At 37.7% G+C, this 14,437-nt stretch overlaps 1 protein-coding gene across 1 annotated transcript in view; it reads right to left on the bottom strand.

Moving 5' to 3' along the window:
- Window positions 1–1,032: 1,032 nt before the first annotated feature.
- Window positions 1,033–14,437, bottom strand: part of col8a1a (collagen, type VIII, alpha 1a) — a 14,961-nt gene continuing 1,556 nt past the window's right edge. The window contains exons 2-3 of the mRNA XM_014030943.1: window positions 4,798–5,110; window positions 1,033–3,659 (exon numbers count right to left, since the gene is read on the bottom strand). Of these exons, the coding sequence (XP_013886397.1) occupies window positions 1,732–3,659; window positions 4,798–5,101 (2,232 nt within the window). The 5' untranslated portion in view covers window positions 5,102–5,110 and the 3' untranslated portion in view covers window positions 1,033–1,731. The remainder of the gene's footprint in view (window positions 3,660–4,797; window positions 5,111–14,437) is intronic.

Below are 14,437 nucleotides of genomic sequence, written 5' to 3'. Positions count from 1 at the left end.
TATTTAAACACAATTAAATTTGTAAAAGTGTTTGAAAAATACTTTCTTTCATGACTTTGCAAATGAATTAATAAGTATCAGTCTTACTTGTCAAAACGTTATCCTGCAAAAGTAAAATACAAATTTCCAACAAAATTTGAAGGCATTTAAATTTCCAAGAAACAGTCCAAGCCATTTATTGTTTAAATAAACAAATTTTATTACAAAAAGAAAAAAACCAGACAATCACAAATTTGAATTAATAAGACTTCAATAACTCAATTACAGCTACAATTTAGCACCATCTTTACTCTTCTGTGAATATGTCACAATCCATTCTTTTACAAGTTAAATGGATTGAGCATGATATGCTAATAATTTGACAAAATGTTCCTATTTCAAATTAAACAAAAAATACAAAAGATGAAAACAAGTCATCTTATTTTTTTTTGAACCAACTCATTTTGGTTCGCAAGAAATGAAAATATTCAAATACAAAGGACTTGATTGACATGTCACTTTTGTCTAAAATGTGAATTATAGTCCATTAAGTGGTTTTCACAGTTCAGGGCAATGCTGCATTTAGCCTGAAACACTTTAAATGTAATTATTAATGTATTTTTACAAAAATGTGTTCTTTACAGAAAACAAAACCATCAATACACATTAAAACACAACAACATTTAGTTGAAAATTATTGAAAGCAGTCAGTCAACAATAAACCTGCACAGGTTACATATTTACCATCCATGTGATTCTTCACAAGAACATAAACAAACAGTCCCCCAGAAGTCCGTAGTTTTCCTAAAATATACAATTTCTTATTAGATATTTTGAATTTGAAACTTTTAATTTTGTTTATGTACCTCAAAGTCATAAGGTTTGTGTACCTATAGTCAATGTGTTTTGCTAAAAAAAAATCGGTCACTGGCATAATCTTTAAAAAAAACTCACTCATTTGCAAGATAAATAACTGTAAAACAAAATATGCACAAACTGATGTGATCAAAGCTTCATTGTCTTTCTGAAGAGGCAATTTTACTAAATACTGCAAAAATTGTCCATCTAACCATGTCTTACAATCTTATATCCAGCCAAAAAGTATTTTTGATCTTGTTTGAAACTGATATACTAAGCAAGAGCAGAATGTGTTAGATTATTAATTTTATTAGCCTAAAAGTTTTCTTATTTCAAAAAGTCTTACAAAGTGCAACTGTCTTGCTGTATTGGCAGATTATTTCACATAATTCAATAAGATTCAGACTATAATCTAGTATATTTAAACAGATGGTTAATTTTTGCAGCAGTGAAATAAAATATATGCATTCAATTTTTTTCTTTCCAAATAAAACATTACCTCTGTTTTATAACTTGATGCATGGGCTAGCTGCTATTTTTAAGTTGTGCAGGGATCGAAATGGACAAAATTGCAAATAATTAATATAAATCAGTCTGTTTTTTTTTTCATGAACTGCAAAAACTATTAGCGTGTTAATTGCACTTCCAAACATTCCCTATACATTTTCTGCATGTCAAAACAGTGTTACCTGGATGTCTGTTTGTACAACAATAAGTTTTTTTTCAAGCAGTAAAAAAGAAACACAAATCACCAATTTGAAATGGCTACAAAATGTTGCAGTACAAATAATATTGTCTGATCTGTGCTGATGAGATCAAGTTTTCATTCAAAGTGTTCAGTTTGAGATAAAATAAACTTCCATCAATTCTCCTCAATGAGACTTGTTATATCGTTTACATTGGATATAGCAAAAAACCTGAAAAAGATGAATGGACATACTGCCCAGCATAAAGTCCTGAGGCCTGATCTGAGGGCATTTGAATATAAACTGTGTCCCCGGGTTGTAGAGGTAGCACTGCACTTCCTGATGCTTGATCTAAGAATCCCTTTTTGTATTCATCATACGTGTATATCACTGGCTCGTTGTTTCTCATTAAAGCCGCCCACACATTAGATCCTTTGCAGTGAATGTGGTAGGCAAAGTAATAAATGCCAGGCACCTCACATGTGAAAATTCCTGTCTGGGGATTGTAGTTTTGGCGACCATTGTACAAAAGCTTATCGAACACCACGGGCGAGCCCACAGGTGGAAACGGCGTTGTCGCTGTGGCTGTAAAGGCTGGCATTTCCAGCCCACCGAGACCCAACACTTCTGCACCATGTCCATCATATATGCTCTTCTTACCATAACTTTCAGCTTTAACACCATCCAGTCCTGGGGCCATCTGAGAGAGCACTCCAGACATGTCTGGAGAAAGACCGGGTTCTCCAGGTGGACCAGGAGGGCCAGGCTGACCTGGCTGTCCAGGTGGTCCAGATGGGCCTTCTCTTCCTGGGGGTCCGATGGGACCAGGTAGGCCTGGACTTCCAATATCTGCATTTCCTGGTGGACCAGGAAGACCATTTTCCCCTTTAGGACCTGGAGAACCAGTAAGCCCAATTGGTCCAGCTGCACCATCCAGGCCTGGGATTCCTCTAGGACCTTGAGGCCCCATTTCACCAGGTAGCCCCCCTTCTCCTTTTGTACCAGGAGCTCCTGAGGGTCCAGGCATACCAGGTAAACCTCTATGCCCATCAGCTCCTTTGGGACCACTCATTCCTGGTGGACCTCTTGGTCCTGGCTCTCCATGATCTCCAGGCAAACCAATTTTACCAGGAAGTCCTGGAATACCAAGGTCACCCTTGGATCCATCAAGTCCTTTAGGTCCCTCATCGCCACAGTCTCCTTTAGGACCAGGAGCGCCTATACTTCCTGGGGGTCCCATGACACCTGGACGACCTGGTGGACCAGTTGGTCCAGGAGGTCCGAGAATACCTGGTAGTCCATCATGACCTTTGTCTCCTTTAGGTCCTGGAGATCCAGAGGGTCCACCCATGCCTTTCTCACCCTTTGGTCCTGGAAGTCCTGTTTTACCAAATCCAGGTAGACCTGGTTTTCCTGGCAAACCCGGGGGTCCTAGATGACCTTTCTCACCCGATGTCCCTGGCTGTCCTGGCAGGCCATTTTGACCTGGCCTTCCTTGACCAGGTAGACCTGGTGGGCCACGCTGTCCTCCTTCCCCTGTAGGGCCTGGGGGCCCTGGCTCACCAGGATGTCCTTTATGACCTGGCAGTCCTTGTGGACCCGGTGACCCATTCAGTCCTGGTTTCCCAAAACCAGGCAACCCTCTGGGACCAGCCGGTCCTTGAGGCCCTGGAAGCCCTTTGTGACCAGGTTGTCCAGGTAGTCCCATCCCTTTGTCTCCTTTGGGTCCTGGTAATCCTGGAAGTCCTGGCAAGCCCTTGTGACCTATCTCTCCTTTGGGCCCTGGTTGGCCAGGTAATCCCTGAAGCCCAGGTTTACCCATACCTGGAAGCCCAGGAGGCCCTGGAGGACCCTGAGACCCTGGCTGTCCAGCTGGCCCTTCCTCTCCCCTTGGACCCATTTTGCCCTGTGGTCCACGCTCACCTTTTTCTCCTTGCTTTCCTGGCAATCCTGGCAAACCAAGGTTCCCCACTCCAGGTGTTCCTGGTGGACCTTGAGGTCCAGGTTGGCCCACAGGACCTGGTGGTCCGATTCCTGGTGGTCCAGGAAGTCCTGGAGGACCCTCCGGTCCAGGTGGTCCTATTGGGCCTGGTTCTCCTTGAGGGATTCCCTCAACTGCACTAGGGATTGTCAAACCTGTTGGAAGTGAGAAAAAAAGTTATTTCAGAAAAGAAGTATGCACAAACTTGTTGATAAACATCTGTGTTTACAGAATGAACTGGCATTTGTAATGCATGTGCAGATCAGCCAGAACATAAGGACCACTAACTTACTAACCTGCTATCAACCTGGTGACAAGTATGAACATACAGTATATCTAAATGTTATTATATAGAAAGTTTGGTTGGGAAAATATGTGACCCATCACATAAAAACAAGGATTATGTCTGAAATAGGCAGATATAGTGTTTTGATTAAAATGCTTGCAAAAAATTACATTTTGTCAAAATTTAACAAAGAAATGTGTTATCAATATATCATTTCAATGAACTGTCTGAAATATTATCTTAAAAAATTTTTTGAAGCACTTTTTTGAGCATTAGGGGCAGCTGTGGCGGAGTGGTTAGCAAGACGCTTCACCCACCTTGCCTACTGATGGTGGTCAGAGGGTCTGGTGGCTCCGGTGCATGGCAGTCCCACCTCTGTCAGTGTGCCCCAGGGCAGCTGTGGCTACAATGTAATTTTCCACCATCAGTGTGTGAATGTGAGTGTGAATGGGTGAATGTCTGTTAGTGTGAAGCGCTTTGGGGTCCAGAGGAACTTGATAAAGTGCTCTATAAGTTCAGTCCATTTACCATTAGCAACCAAAAACCCGCTTTTGAGGAAAAATGCCTTAAAATGTTGAGATTTTCCCTTTGAGCAAAGCTTTTGTTGCTGGGAGATCTCAATGCTCAAATATTTTTTGAGGTTTCTGTTTTCAAATGACATAAAAAAATCCCATTAAAATTACATAAAATTAGGATTTAGACCAAATATTTATGTATTATTGTAACCAACAAGACAACTTAAATAATATCTCTGGATCTACTAATGATATCAGGATGATCTAAGTATCAAAATGTAGCTTTTAAAGCCAGGAATCTGAAAATATGATTAGGTCATTTTGATCAAATTTGACTTAATCCTCATTTTGATGTGATGGGTCACATATATCTTTACATTTCAGTGGTTACAATTCTATGGCTAAGTGGTGTAAAGCAGTTAAAAATAAAATTGCCACATGGGTTTCTTAAAGATAGATGGTTTAATTCAGACAAAAGCACAAATTTCTAACCTTTGTCTTGACCACCAAAATAGCTTATCCCTTTTCGAGCTTTTTCTTTTCCTTTGAGTACGGGGATCTGGGAGATCTGGGGGATTTCTTTTCTGTAGTGTGGATACTGTATATAAGGCACTTCTTTGCCAAGGTATTGTTGCTGAGGAAAACCTCCTTTGCCCATGCCCATATGTTGAAGGTGCTGGATTTGCTGGAATGGCTGAGAGTGTTGGTTGTGCCCATAGAATGCTCCACCACTCATATGAGGAAAAACTACAAGCTGCATCAGAGCAGTAATGAGGAGGATGGAGAGGGGAGGCATGACCACAACCTGTGTAGAAACAAAAAGACAAAACATTTGACAATTTTCCATCTGTATTCACTTCTTGTTTAACAGTGTTTCTTTTTAATCAAACATTACATTCAATATAATTTCAATGTTACTGACAATTTTATTTTGGAAAGCAGTGAATTAGAAATCACTTTGTGTTCCTTTGGTGGTTATCCATAAAACTACAAAACTAAAGTGACCGCACATACTGTATGCACTAATCTTTCAGAGCTTTAATGTGCTTAAAATATACATGTACTTCATTGTACATCTTACATTATAAATTCAATTCCTTCTCATGTTGGTTGGAGACGTAGCTTGGTAAGATGAGTATGCAACGTTAAGAAAACAGAAATTAGAACATCGACGTCTAAATGATTCTCATGTAAATTTTTGTAGGCCAAGTTTTAGGGAAAAAATGAAATTGAAATAAAAAGTAAAAGCTTAAACTTTTTTATTTCAAACAACTTTCTACAAATCACTTTGAGCTGAAATTGGATTCTAACATGCACATTTTGCTATAAAAGTAATACAATGATTGTGATAAAAGGATCAGTGCACAATAGTTTTGTATCAGTGTGTGTTACTTAAGACACATTACTGTTGTGTTGATTTATAGCCTTCTAGGCTTGAATAAATGGGATGTGGGTAATACTAACAGCCTTTGCAATATTATGTAGTCCATATTACACTACATTGCTAATACTATACATGCATTTTGTTTGATAGGTAATCATATAACGTTTTTTCTAAAGCTTGAATAATTTTGAACGATTTTTTCCCTACAAGTTACATAAGTGTGTGTGTGAATATTTAAACCTGACAAATGTCTCCGGATCATCACGCCTCTAAATTTGACTAAATTTGCTATGTCTGTTGTACTCCAAGTATCTGTCAATTGTACCCACTGGGATTTTTTAATACACTGCATCAATCATTTTTAAGAACAATGGTTTTTTTAAGGCTCATCTTTCTTTATATGGCCATTTCTATCATTGCTTCCCAGATACATTATTCCCTTTTTTGTATTTTTCTGCATGTAGTTAAATCATATTACATTAAAGTTAGCCCTGTCAAGCTTAATATCCAACTAAGCAATTTAAAATCTGAACAAAGCCTCAATCTTTACTCCTCTCCACCTTCATTCCACATCTCCAGAGCTCCATGCAGTTGATTAGGTTTATAAAAACAACTTCAGACAAAACCATGTTTGAATTCATGTTGCAAAATCCAACAATTCCTCTTTACTCTACGGTATGTCTGGCCTTTGTCGGCATCAGAACAAGGTGGACTTCCTTCAAACGTCGGCTTTTGCTGGGGGAGACAGTGGCACAGCCATGTTAAAATCAGCAAAAGCTTGAGAAAAGGTCAGGGGGATGGGGGAGGGGGGCTTGTTCCAACTAAGGAAAGATTCAGGATAAAGTTTAGCAATTAAATTAGAAAAACAAATTTAAAACTGATTTGCTAAAAATGAAACAGAATATCTAAGATGGAAGAGGTGCTTCTAAGGATTAATAAAGCAAGTATGTACTAAGGGGAAAGATAAACACTTCGGTTATGTTCAGTAGTGAAAAAGGAAATAGTCTGCATGTTGTTGTTTTAACTGATAATCAAATAGTTCCGGACACCTTTGAATCATATACAGAACTGTGCAAAAGTCTTAATGCCGCCCAAGTCCTAATTATTTTAAATTTTAATTTCAGGAATCCAGAAGTTCTTGTAATTGTTTAAAGTGCTTCTAATCAACAATTATTCAGGCTATCTGAAGGTCTTTCAGGTTTTTCTTTGAACTTAAAACTGAAAGTCCAATACTTGACCATTTTCAGAGGAATGATTTTGTTTGTTTGTTAAAGTCACTTAATCCTGATTTGTGAACAAACCTTACTTAAGTAGAAATTTTGGCTATTTATACTTTATTGGAGTTATTTCTCAGCAAATTTTTACTCTGATTTAAACAATTTGAATTATTCAAATGGACTTGCTTTGATGATTTTTACATACCAAACAATAAATTTGTATATTTTCACAACAATGAGCAAACAAGGACATGGGCTCCCCTGTGCTTTCTGCAACCCCAACCCAAGGGGGCGGCCCCTGCAAGGTTAGGAGTGCATCCCAACATTTTCATCATTAAATAAATGTTTATTTTAACATGTAAGTCAAGTGAAAATTAATTTTAATTTACAATGATGATCTGGTCAACATTTCAATATTACAATACATCATTATGATTTTAGAAGAATATTTTTGAAGGGAGGTGGGGTTGTCCACCCCTGTGGAATGAACCTTGATGGGATTGTTTTTCTCATTTGCATTACTTTTATACTTTAAGTAATTTTAAAAGCAATACTTTTATACTTTTACTTGAATAAACAGCTTGAGTTGATACTTATACTTCTAAAAACATATTTTAAACCCTAGTATTTATATTTTTGCTTGAATAATAAAAGTGAATAAGTTTGACATCTCTGTTTGTGAATCATTCGAGCATCAAGACTCCTAAACACAAAAAATGAACCAGTGTTGTGTTGAAAAAAAAGAGCAAAAGATGTATTTTAAATTGAGTCTTTAGATATCTTACCAGCAACTTGTGAAAATTACCCACAATATCACAGTTTGACAGATATGATAGTGTTTTAGCACAAACAAGAAGACACCCAAAAGCAATTACTTGAAAACTTGTCATATCACATGACCAACTCTAATATACATTTTCATCAGGTTTATATTTGATATTTTGTTTGAATAAAAAAACAGACCTTTTTTTACTTTCAAATATTGTGCATCTGCTGCATATATTCCTTCTTTAGGCCTGACAACTAGTTTTCTGCTATTTTATTCCACAATATTTTGTCATGGTCACTGATCATACCTGACCAATGGTCAGGTAAGAAGAACTTTATAATACCAACAGAAAGCCTGGAGATATAAAGAAACTTTGATTACAAAAAAGTTGAGTTTGAGGAAAAAATATTAGTCATGCACTTGTTAGACATTTAAATATAATTCATAATTTTCACTTCTGCAGTATTCCCATCTGCCAGTTTGCATAAATGGTGAGGAACTATCTGTAAAAAACAGCTGCATATTTACAATTTTGGTATAGATATATGTGAATGTTTTTCAGTTTTTTAAAATTCAAACAAAATTTGCAGCTGCAGCTTAGTTGGTCCCTTAAGTTTTATTTCTTGTCATGTTGACCCTGAAACTTTGCTGTCGTGATGACAGCAGTTATGGGTTTCTCTCCAGTACATTGTTTTACATGAGTGTTTACTCCCTGGAGTCTCGTGTAAAGGAGAGAGCCACTTTCAGACTCCAGTACAAACATATGCTTGCAATTCTCAAGTTATTATATAAAAAAGAAAGAAAAGAAACAGGCTGAAAAATGCTGCTTTGAATCATAATGAAAACAAAGATGTTGATTGCAGTGATGGGGTCACATGACTCATGCTTAGACTTGACTCGCACTTAAGTTCCTACTGACTTAGACTTGACTTGGACTTGGACCCTAAAGACTTGAGACTTGACTTGGACTAGGACCCTAAAGACTTGAGACTTGACTTGGACTTGGACCCTAAAGACTTGAGACTTGACTTGGACTTGTGATTTGAGACTTGCGAACAATGCAAGTCTTTTCACTGCCCGGCTCACGATTATCACTCCCTCAATGCACATCCATGCTCTGCTCTGCTCCTCCTTGCCTGAGCACAGGAGGGGCCAGCGCCGTCCAATGTTGATGCAACTTTATTCAACGCATTCAACAAGAGACTGGCAAAATGCAAAGCGTGTGGTGTCCAAATCCAAAATTTGTTTTTGTGATGACTTGTGCAGCCCTTTTACTTTAAGGATTCTGGTTCATCATCTTCGCTGATAGCTTTTATGCATTTAAAAATATTTTTTCTGGTATTTTATTGTAAAATCGGCAGCAGATTTGTTGGATTTGTTCTTTGTCAATGAAAAGATAAAATTACATTATGCTTTTGTAAGACTACAAGTGCAAAACATATTTAACAATACTCTATATTGTTGTTATTTCAACATTAACCTTATCTGTATCTTTAAACATTATTATGTTTTAATAGTATTATTAAAACATAATACAGTTTTAATATTTGATTAAAATATAGTATTATAGAAACTTTGCTGTAGTATAGTTAGAATCTTCTATCTATCTATCTTTGATCAAAAGTAATACATACAACGAGACTTGGACTTGAGGTCAAGAGACTTGAGACTTGACTTGGATTTTTGGTCAAAGACTTGGACTTGACTTGGACTTGGAGCCAAAGACTTGAGACTTGACTTGGACTAACAAAAAAAACTATTTGCGCCCATTTCTGGTTGATTGTACTAACTATATTCAGCAGTTTGTTCCATCCCTCTTAGTCCCTCTGCTGTGCAGTCACACAGCTGTTATTCATAAGTAATCTCAGCTGTTCTTACTCTGTAATTAAATCTCCCTACATCTAAGTTCAACTGTCTTCACAGATTCAGGGTAGAAGATGATCCTCAATCTAGCAGTCCTGCACCTGATGCTCCTCAGCCTTCTTCCTGCAGGTCTGCCAGGCCAGGGTGTGATGAGTGTGTGCAGACTCTCATAATGCAGGTGGCCCTTTTCCTGCATCTGGAGGTGTAAATGTTTATGGTGGTGGGAAGTGTGGCCCCCACAACCTTCTGAGCAGCCTTCACCACCCTGCAGTGACTTCTTGTCCACAGCAGAACAGCTGCTGTGCCACACAGTGCTGCAGGAGCACAGGACGCTCTTCACTGCTGCAGCTGGAAGTCTGGACTGGACTCAATTTGTTCCTGTTTGGTATTTTGTCATTCACTGTTTTTGGAATTGAGCCTGCTTATCTGCTACTTGCACTTTTCTCCACAAACCATCAAAAACATTTCATGAAAACTGTATTTTCTGATATTAAACTTGACTTTTAACTAATCTAAAATTTATTTTGGACTAGCTTCTATTTTACTCCTCACTTTTGCCATCATTTAGTTTGCCAGGTCAGGTTCTTTGTTAGGTTTAGGTATTCACAAGTATGCTTGTTTAATTTTAATTTTAAATTTCTATTTAATGGCTACCATTTGTAGGCATCATAAAATGTAAGTGATAACAATGCAGAAAGTTACAAGCCGGTATATTTCACACGGGTTATGACAGTAATTATTTGACACAAATTGTGGGAAAGTTTGTGAATTGTCACTTTGGATATCAAGCTGCTTGGCCCAGACAGTCTGAAAAAATAATCCTACCACAAAGCTGTTCATTGTCACAGTCTGTCTTTTCTGCTTTAGTTTTCTAGTGTTTCTATATTTCCCTATGTTCTCTGTTGTTCCTCCTGCCTCACCCCTGCCTGATTCCTCTTGTGTCTTCTCCAGGTGTTTCTTGTTGTCTCATTAAGTTCTCCCTTTTATATTCTGTGCCCCGTCCTCAGTGTTTGTCTGATCATTGTACTGTTTTCACAGTCAGTGTGGTGTCCTYTGAGAGTTCCTGTRAGTTTTTGCTGCCACTGCAGCCCTCCTTTGTTTCTAATAAATCCTTAATTTTTACACTTTGGATTTTTCCTGCACCCTGGGTTATTCTGCCAGAAACCTCCCATCCGTGAGCATGTGTTTTAAGCAATATGTGTGATAATTTTTAGAAATTTTTTTCAGATATTGCTGTAAGGTGTTGCTGAACGCAGAGTAAACCCTCACCCACAGGAAATTCAGGTGTTGGACATAGCAATTTATTTAACCCTCCTGCTGTTCTTGGGTAAAAATGACMCATGAAGCATCAGTGGACCCAAGAGGAGGGGGACAGATACTGATGACGAATGGGGTGGAAGATTTCTTCAGATTTCTAACAAAAACAGACCTGACCTGACTTGRCACAGCGACAGATCTCAGCTGATGAATGTGACACATCTTGTGAGCCYAAGTCTTCCTCATAGGTCCACAGCCGGTATCTGCAAAACTGTCTGTCAGATGGAMTTTTCCCACTGTCTAGGTTTGTTCCTGCATTTCTGCTCACACAAAGCTGTAACTGTTCTGCAACGTCAGCTTTTTTATTTATTTATTTTTTACAATTCCATGTTCTTTGTGTTTGCACTTGCTTGCTTTTTTGCCTCTGGAAACATGCTGGTTCAGTTACAAACAACTACTTAGAGATGATAGAGGACATCACAGGACATGTTGGTGGTGTTTATTTTTTATAATTGTCTGCTAACAGGCCAGGAAAAAGACACGGATTAAATTTCAGTGGTGATGAAACATGACAGATAAATAGGTTTTCCACATGAATAGCTTACGCTGAATGCTTGTGTGAATGTGAAAAAAATAATTGAAGAAAGGTTTCCTCTTTAAATTAATGGTTTGGATCATTTTTAACTTAGTTAGCAGAAAGGTGTATGAACAATTATTATCTCTGTAGATACAAAGAGGTATACCACTTTTAGAAATAGAAGGYACCTTCAAAAACACTTTAAGTCGAGGCTGAGATGCCTTCTAGATGCCTAAATGTGATTTCTGAATGGACAGAATTGGCAAGAGTGGGTCAAAGTCAGCCCACCCCTGATGTCCCAGAGGTGGAACCCTTTACATGAGAATGAGGCTGTGTCTCAATTCATGGGCTGCGTCCTCATGAGGACCCAGCCTAGCTGGGCCACGTCCTCGCTGGGCCTGGTGGGTAGGGTAGGWWGCTCAAAACTGMTGTGAAATGAGACGGTCTACCCTTCGCCTGAYGTCGGCTTCACGTGAGTTTGCTTGACCACGTGCTCTCCCGTTACCATAGTGATCAGTTTCATGTCAGACTTAAAATGCGTCGAAACATGTATTTACACGTTTTTTTACTGGAAATAAATAAAAACTAATAATTCGAGTTTAGCTCCAGTATCTACAACGGAGTATTTTGGGCCACAGATTTGTTTTTATTATTATTGTGGAAATAAAGTCATAATATCATGAGAATAAAGTCGTAAAATTACGGGATAAAAAGTCATAATCCCACATGACATGTCCATTTTTCGTTCATTTCCTCCTTATTTTCCTCACACCTGCTGTGTACAGCCATGTGTCTGTGTTTATAAAGTGGTTCATGATGACTCGGGTCACTGTTAGATTAATATGATTTCATCCAAATTAGCTATGTCACGACTAAATCTGTCAATGCATCCATTGCATACAGCTTCAGTTTATCATATAGTCGTTTGCACAATCTCCAAGTCCTGCTACTGATAATTTGATACTAATGTGGTAAAAGATTAATTATTTATTTTAAGCAATACTAAAAAAAACAACTTGACAACTTGCTCAACATTCCTCATTTTWATGCAGTGATAACTGCATGCTTTTTCATGTAGGACTTTTTTCTTGTAACATTATGACTTTAATCTTGTAATATTACAATTTTATTTTCATAATATTATGATTTTAATCTCATAATATTATGACTATTCTCGTAACTTGTAGTTGCATTTTCTTTTATTTAACATCTTATTGCGGCATAAATTTCATCAGCTAAGTTGCTAAACTCACTTTTAAAAGCAAATTCTTCGGCCCGTGGTGAATTTCTAAACTGCACTGACTCGTTAAAAAAATWAAAACCCCACTGTCTTTGTTTCTGTTTATTTTGCTGCTCGTGCATTGAATCCTGGGACATCCTAGGCCAGTGAGGATACACGGATGCATCCTCGGATTTCGAGAGTTTGTCGGCCGCATTCCTCGGCCGCATGATGTGGAGCCTTTGAATTGGAACAGTCCTCCGCGAGGGGCAGYGACATATGCAGCCGACAAATTCTCACTCATGAGGACCCAGCCCCTGAATTGAGACAGCCTGTGTAAGAACTGGTTTGTGAATGTGTGTATAGTCTGAATGGACTGACAATGGGTATTTACGTAAAATCCATGGGATTTGCCAATTTAAATAAAGGTGCATACATTAAAACTTATATTTAAAAGCAAAAACTGGTAGCAAGATGTTAGCTTGTCAAAGTGATTACAATTAAACTTCTACTTCTCCAAACTGAAGCAGTTCACAAAGCTACCTACAACAGATATTCACTATTTATAACCTCTCCAAAGAACCCCATTTCAATCTGAACTTACCCTTTAAGATATTCAGCCAAATTACATGTGACGTCTCTGCATTGCAAGCCATTTGCCAGATTTTATTTAGCAACTTTTCTTAAGTACCTTTGCAATGTGTTTTCTCAGCAAAAAGAAAAACACATTTTGTAGCTCCTTTCTCCCCTGTGCACAACTTTAATCACAAAGCCCACCTTGTAAAATTTCCAAATTTTTCAAATGTCCTTAGTCAAATAGGCACTGAACACACACCAGTGGAGCTCAACTCCACACTCACGTCAGCTCACACTTTGCCACAGCTGTGCACCTAAATGAGCCAAGTGTTTGCCTCCTTTTTTTCACGACCATTCTTGGTTTTCACAGCATTCTTTTACCGCTTTGTCCCGGTGCATTCCTTCTGGTTGCTGAATGATTCAGAAATCGGGCTCTGTTGTATGAGCACACACTCTGTTGAAAGGTCACTTTTTGTTGAAGGAAACTGGCTGAAATTTAAGGTCTCTTCAGCACCTTTCACAGGTCAGTCAGCCACACATTTGTCTTAAACTATGACCCAATAGAAACATAGGGAACTAAAAAAAGACCAAAAACAAATAACAAAACCAATCACATTTAATACAGAACAAAGAAAAAAGTGAATGTTAATATATAACAAAACAAGCATTTCTTAAATTATTACATGTGTCCTGCTTCTTTGCATACTAAAGTTTTAAACAAAAATCCTGTGATCTGTTTGTGCTCAGAGTACGACAACTCTGATACTTACGCAAAAAAATTCTAGTTCAGTTTCTATAAAACTCACTGAGTTGCAGCTATTTTTATGTCTGGCAAAATAAATATCTTACATACTTCATCTTGAATCATGCTGACACTAGATGTTAATCAACTGTAGAATGGAATCCAATGACAATTCTCAGAATGTTTCACCAAAATCTATCTAGCGGATCATGAAATATTTTACTAACAGTCTGTTAAGACCCCAAACGTTAATGCAGAAGATTTTAAACTATCTGTACACTGGATGAGTTATGGTTACTTTTGTGTTGGCCAGTGATGTATAAAATACCACAAAGTGATACTTGAGTAAAAGTACAAGTTTCTTACCAAAAAATTACTTTGGTAAAAGTTAAAGTTTTCTTTTGAAATATTACTTGAGTAAAATAAAGTATCTGATATTTTTGTACTTAAGTATTAAAAGTAAAAGTATTGATTTAAAATGAGCAGTTAGATTTTCTGTAATGACATTTATTAGGTTTTGCAAAAAAT

This window comes from Austrofundulus limnaeus, unplaced genomic scaffold, assembly GCF_001266775.1.
Source record: "Austrofundulus limnaeus strain Quisiro unplaced genomic scaffold, Austrofundulus_limnaeus-1.0 Scaffold1146, whole genome shotgun sequence".
NCBI lineage: Eukaryota > Metazoa > Chordata > Actinopteri > Cyprinodontiformes > Rivulidae > Austrofundulus > Austrofundulus limnaeus.
This window is presented reverse-complemented; position numbering and strand designations above follow the sequence as displayed.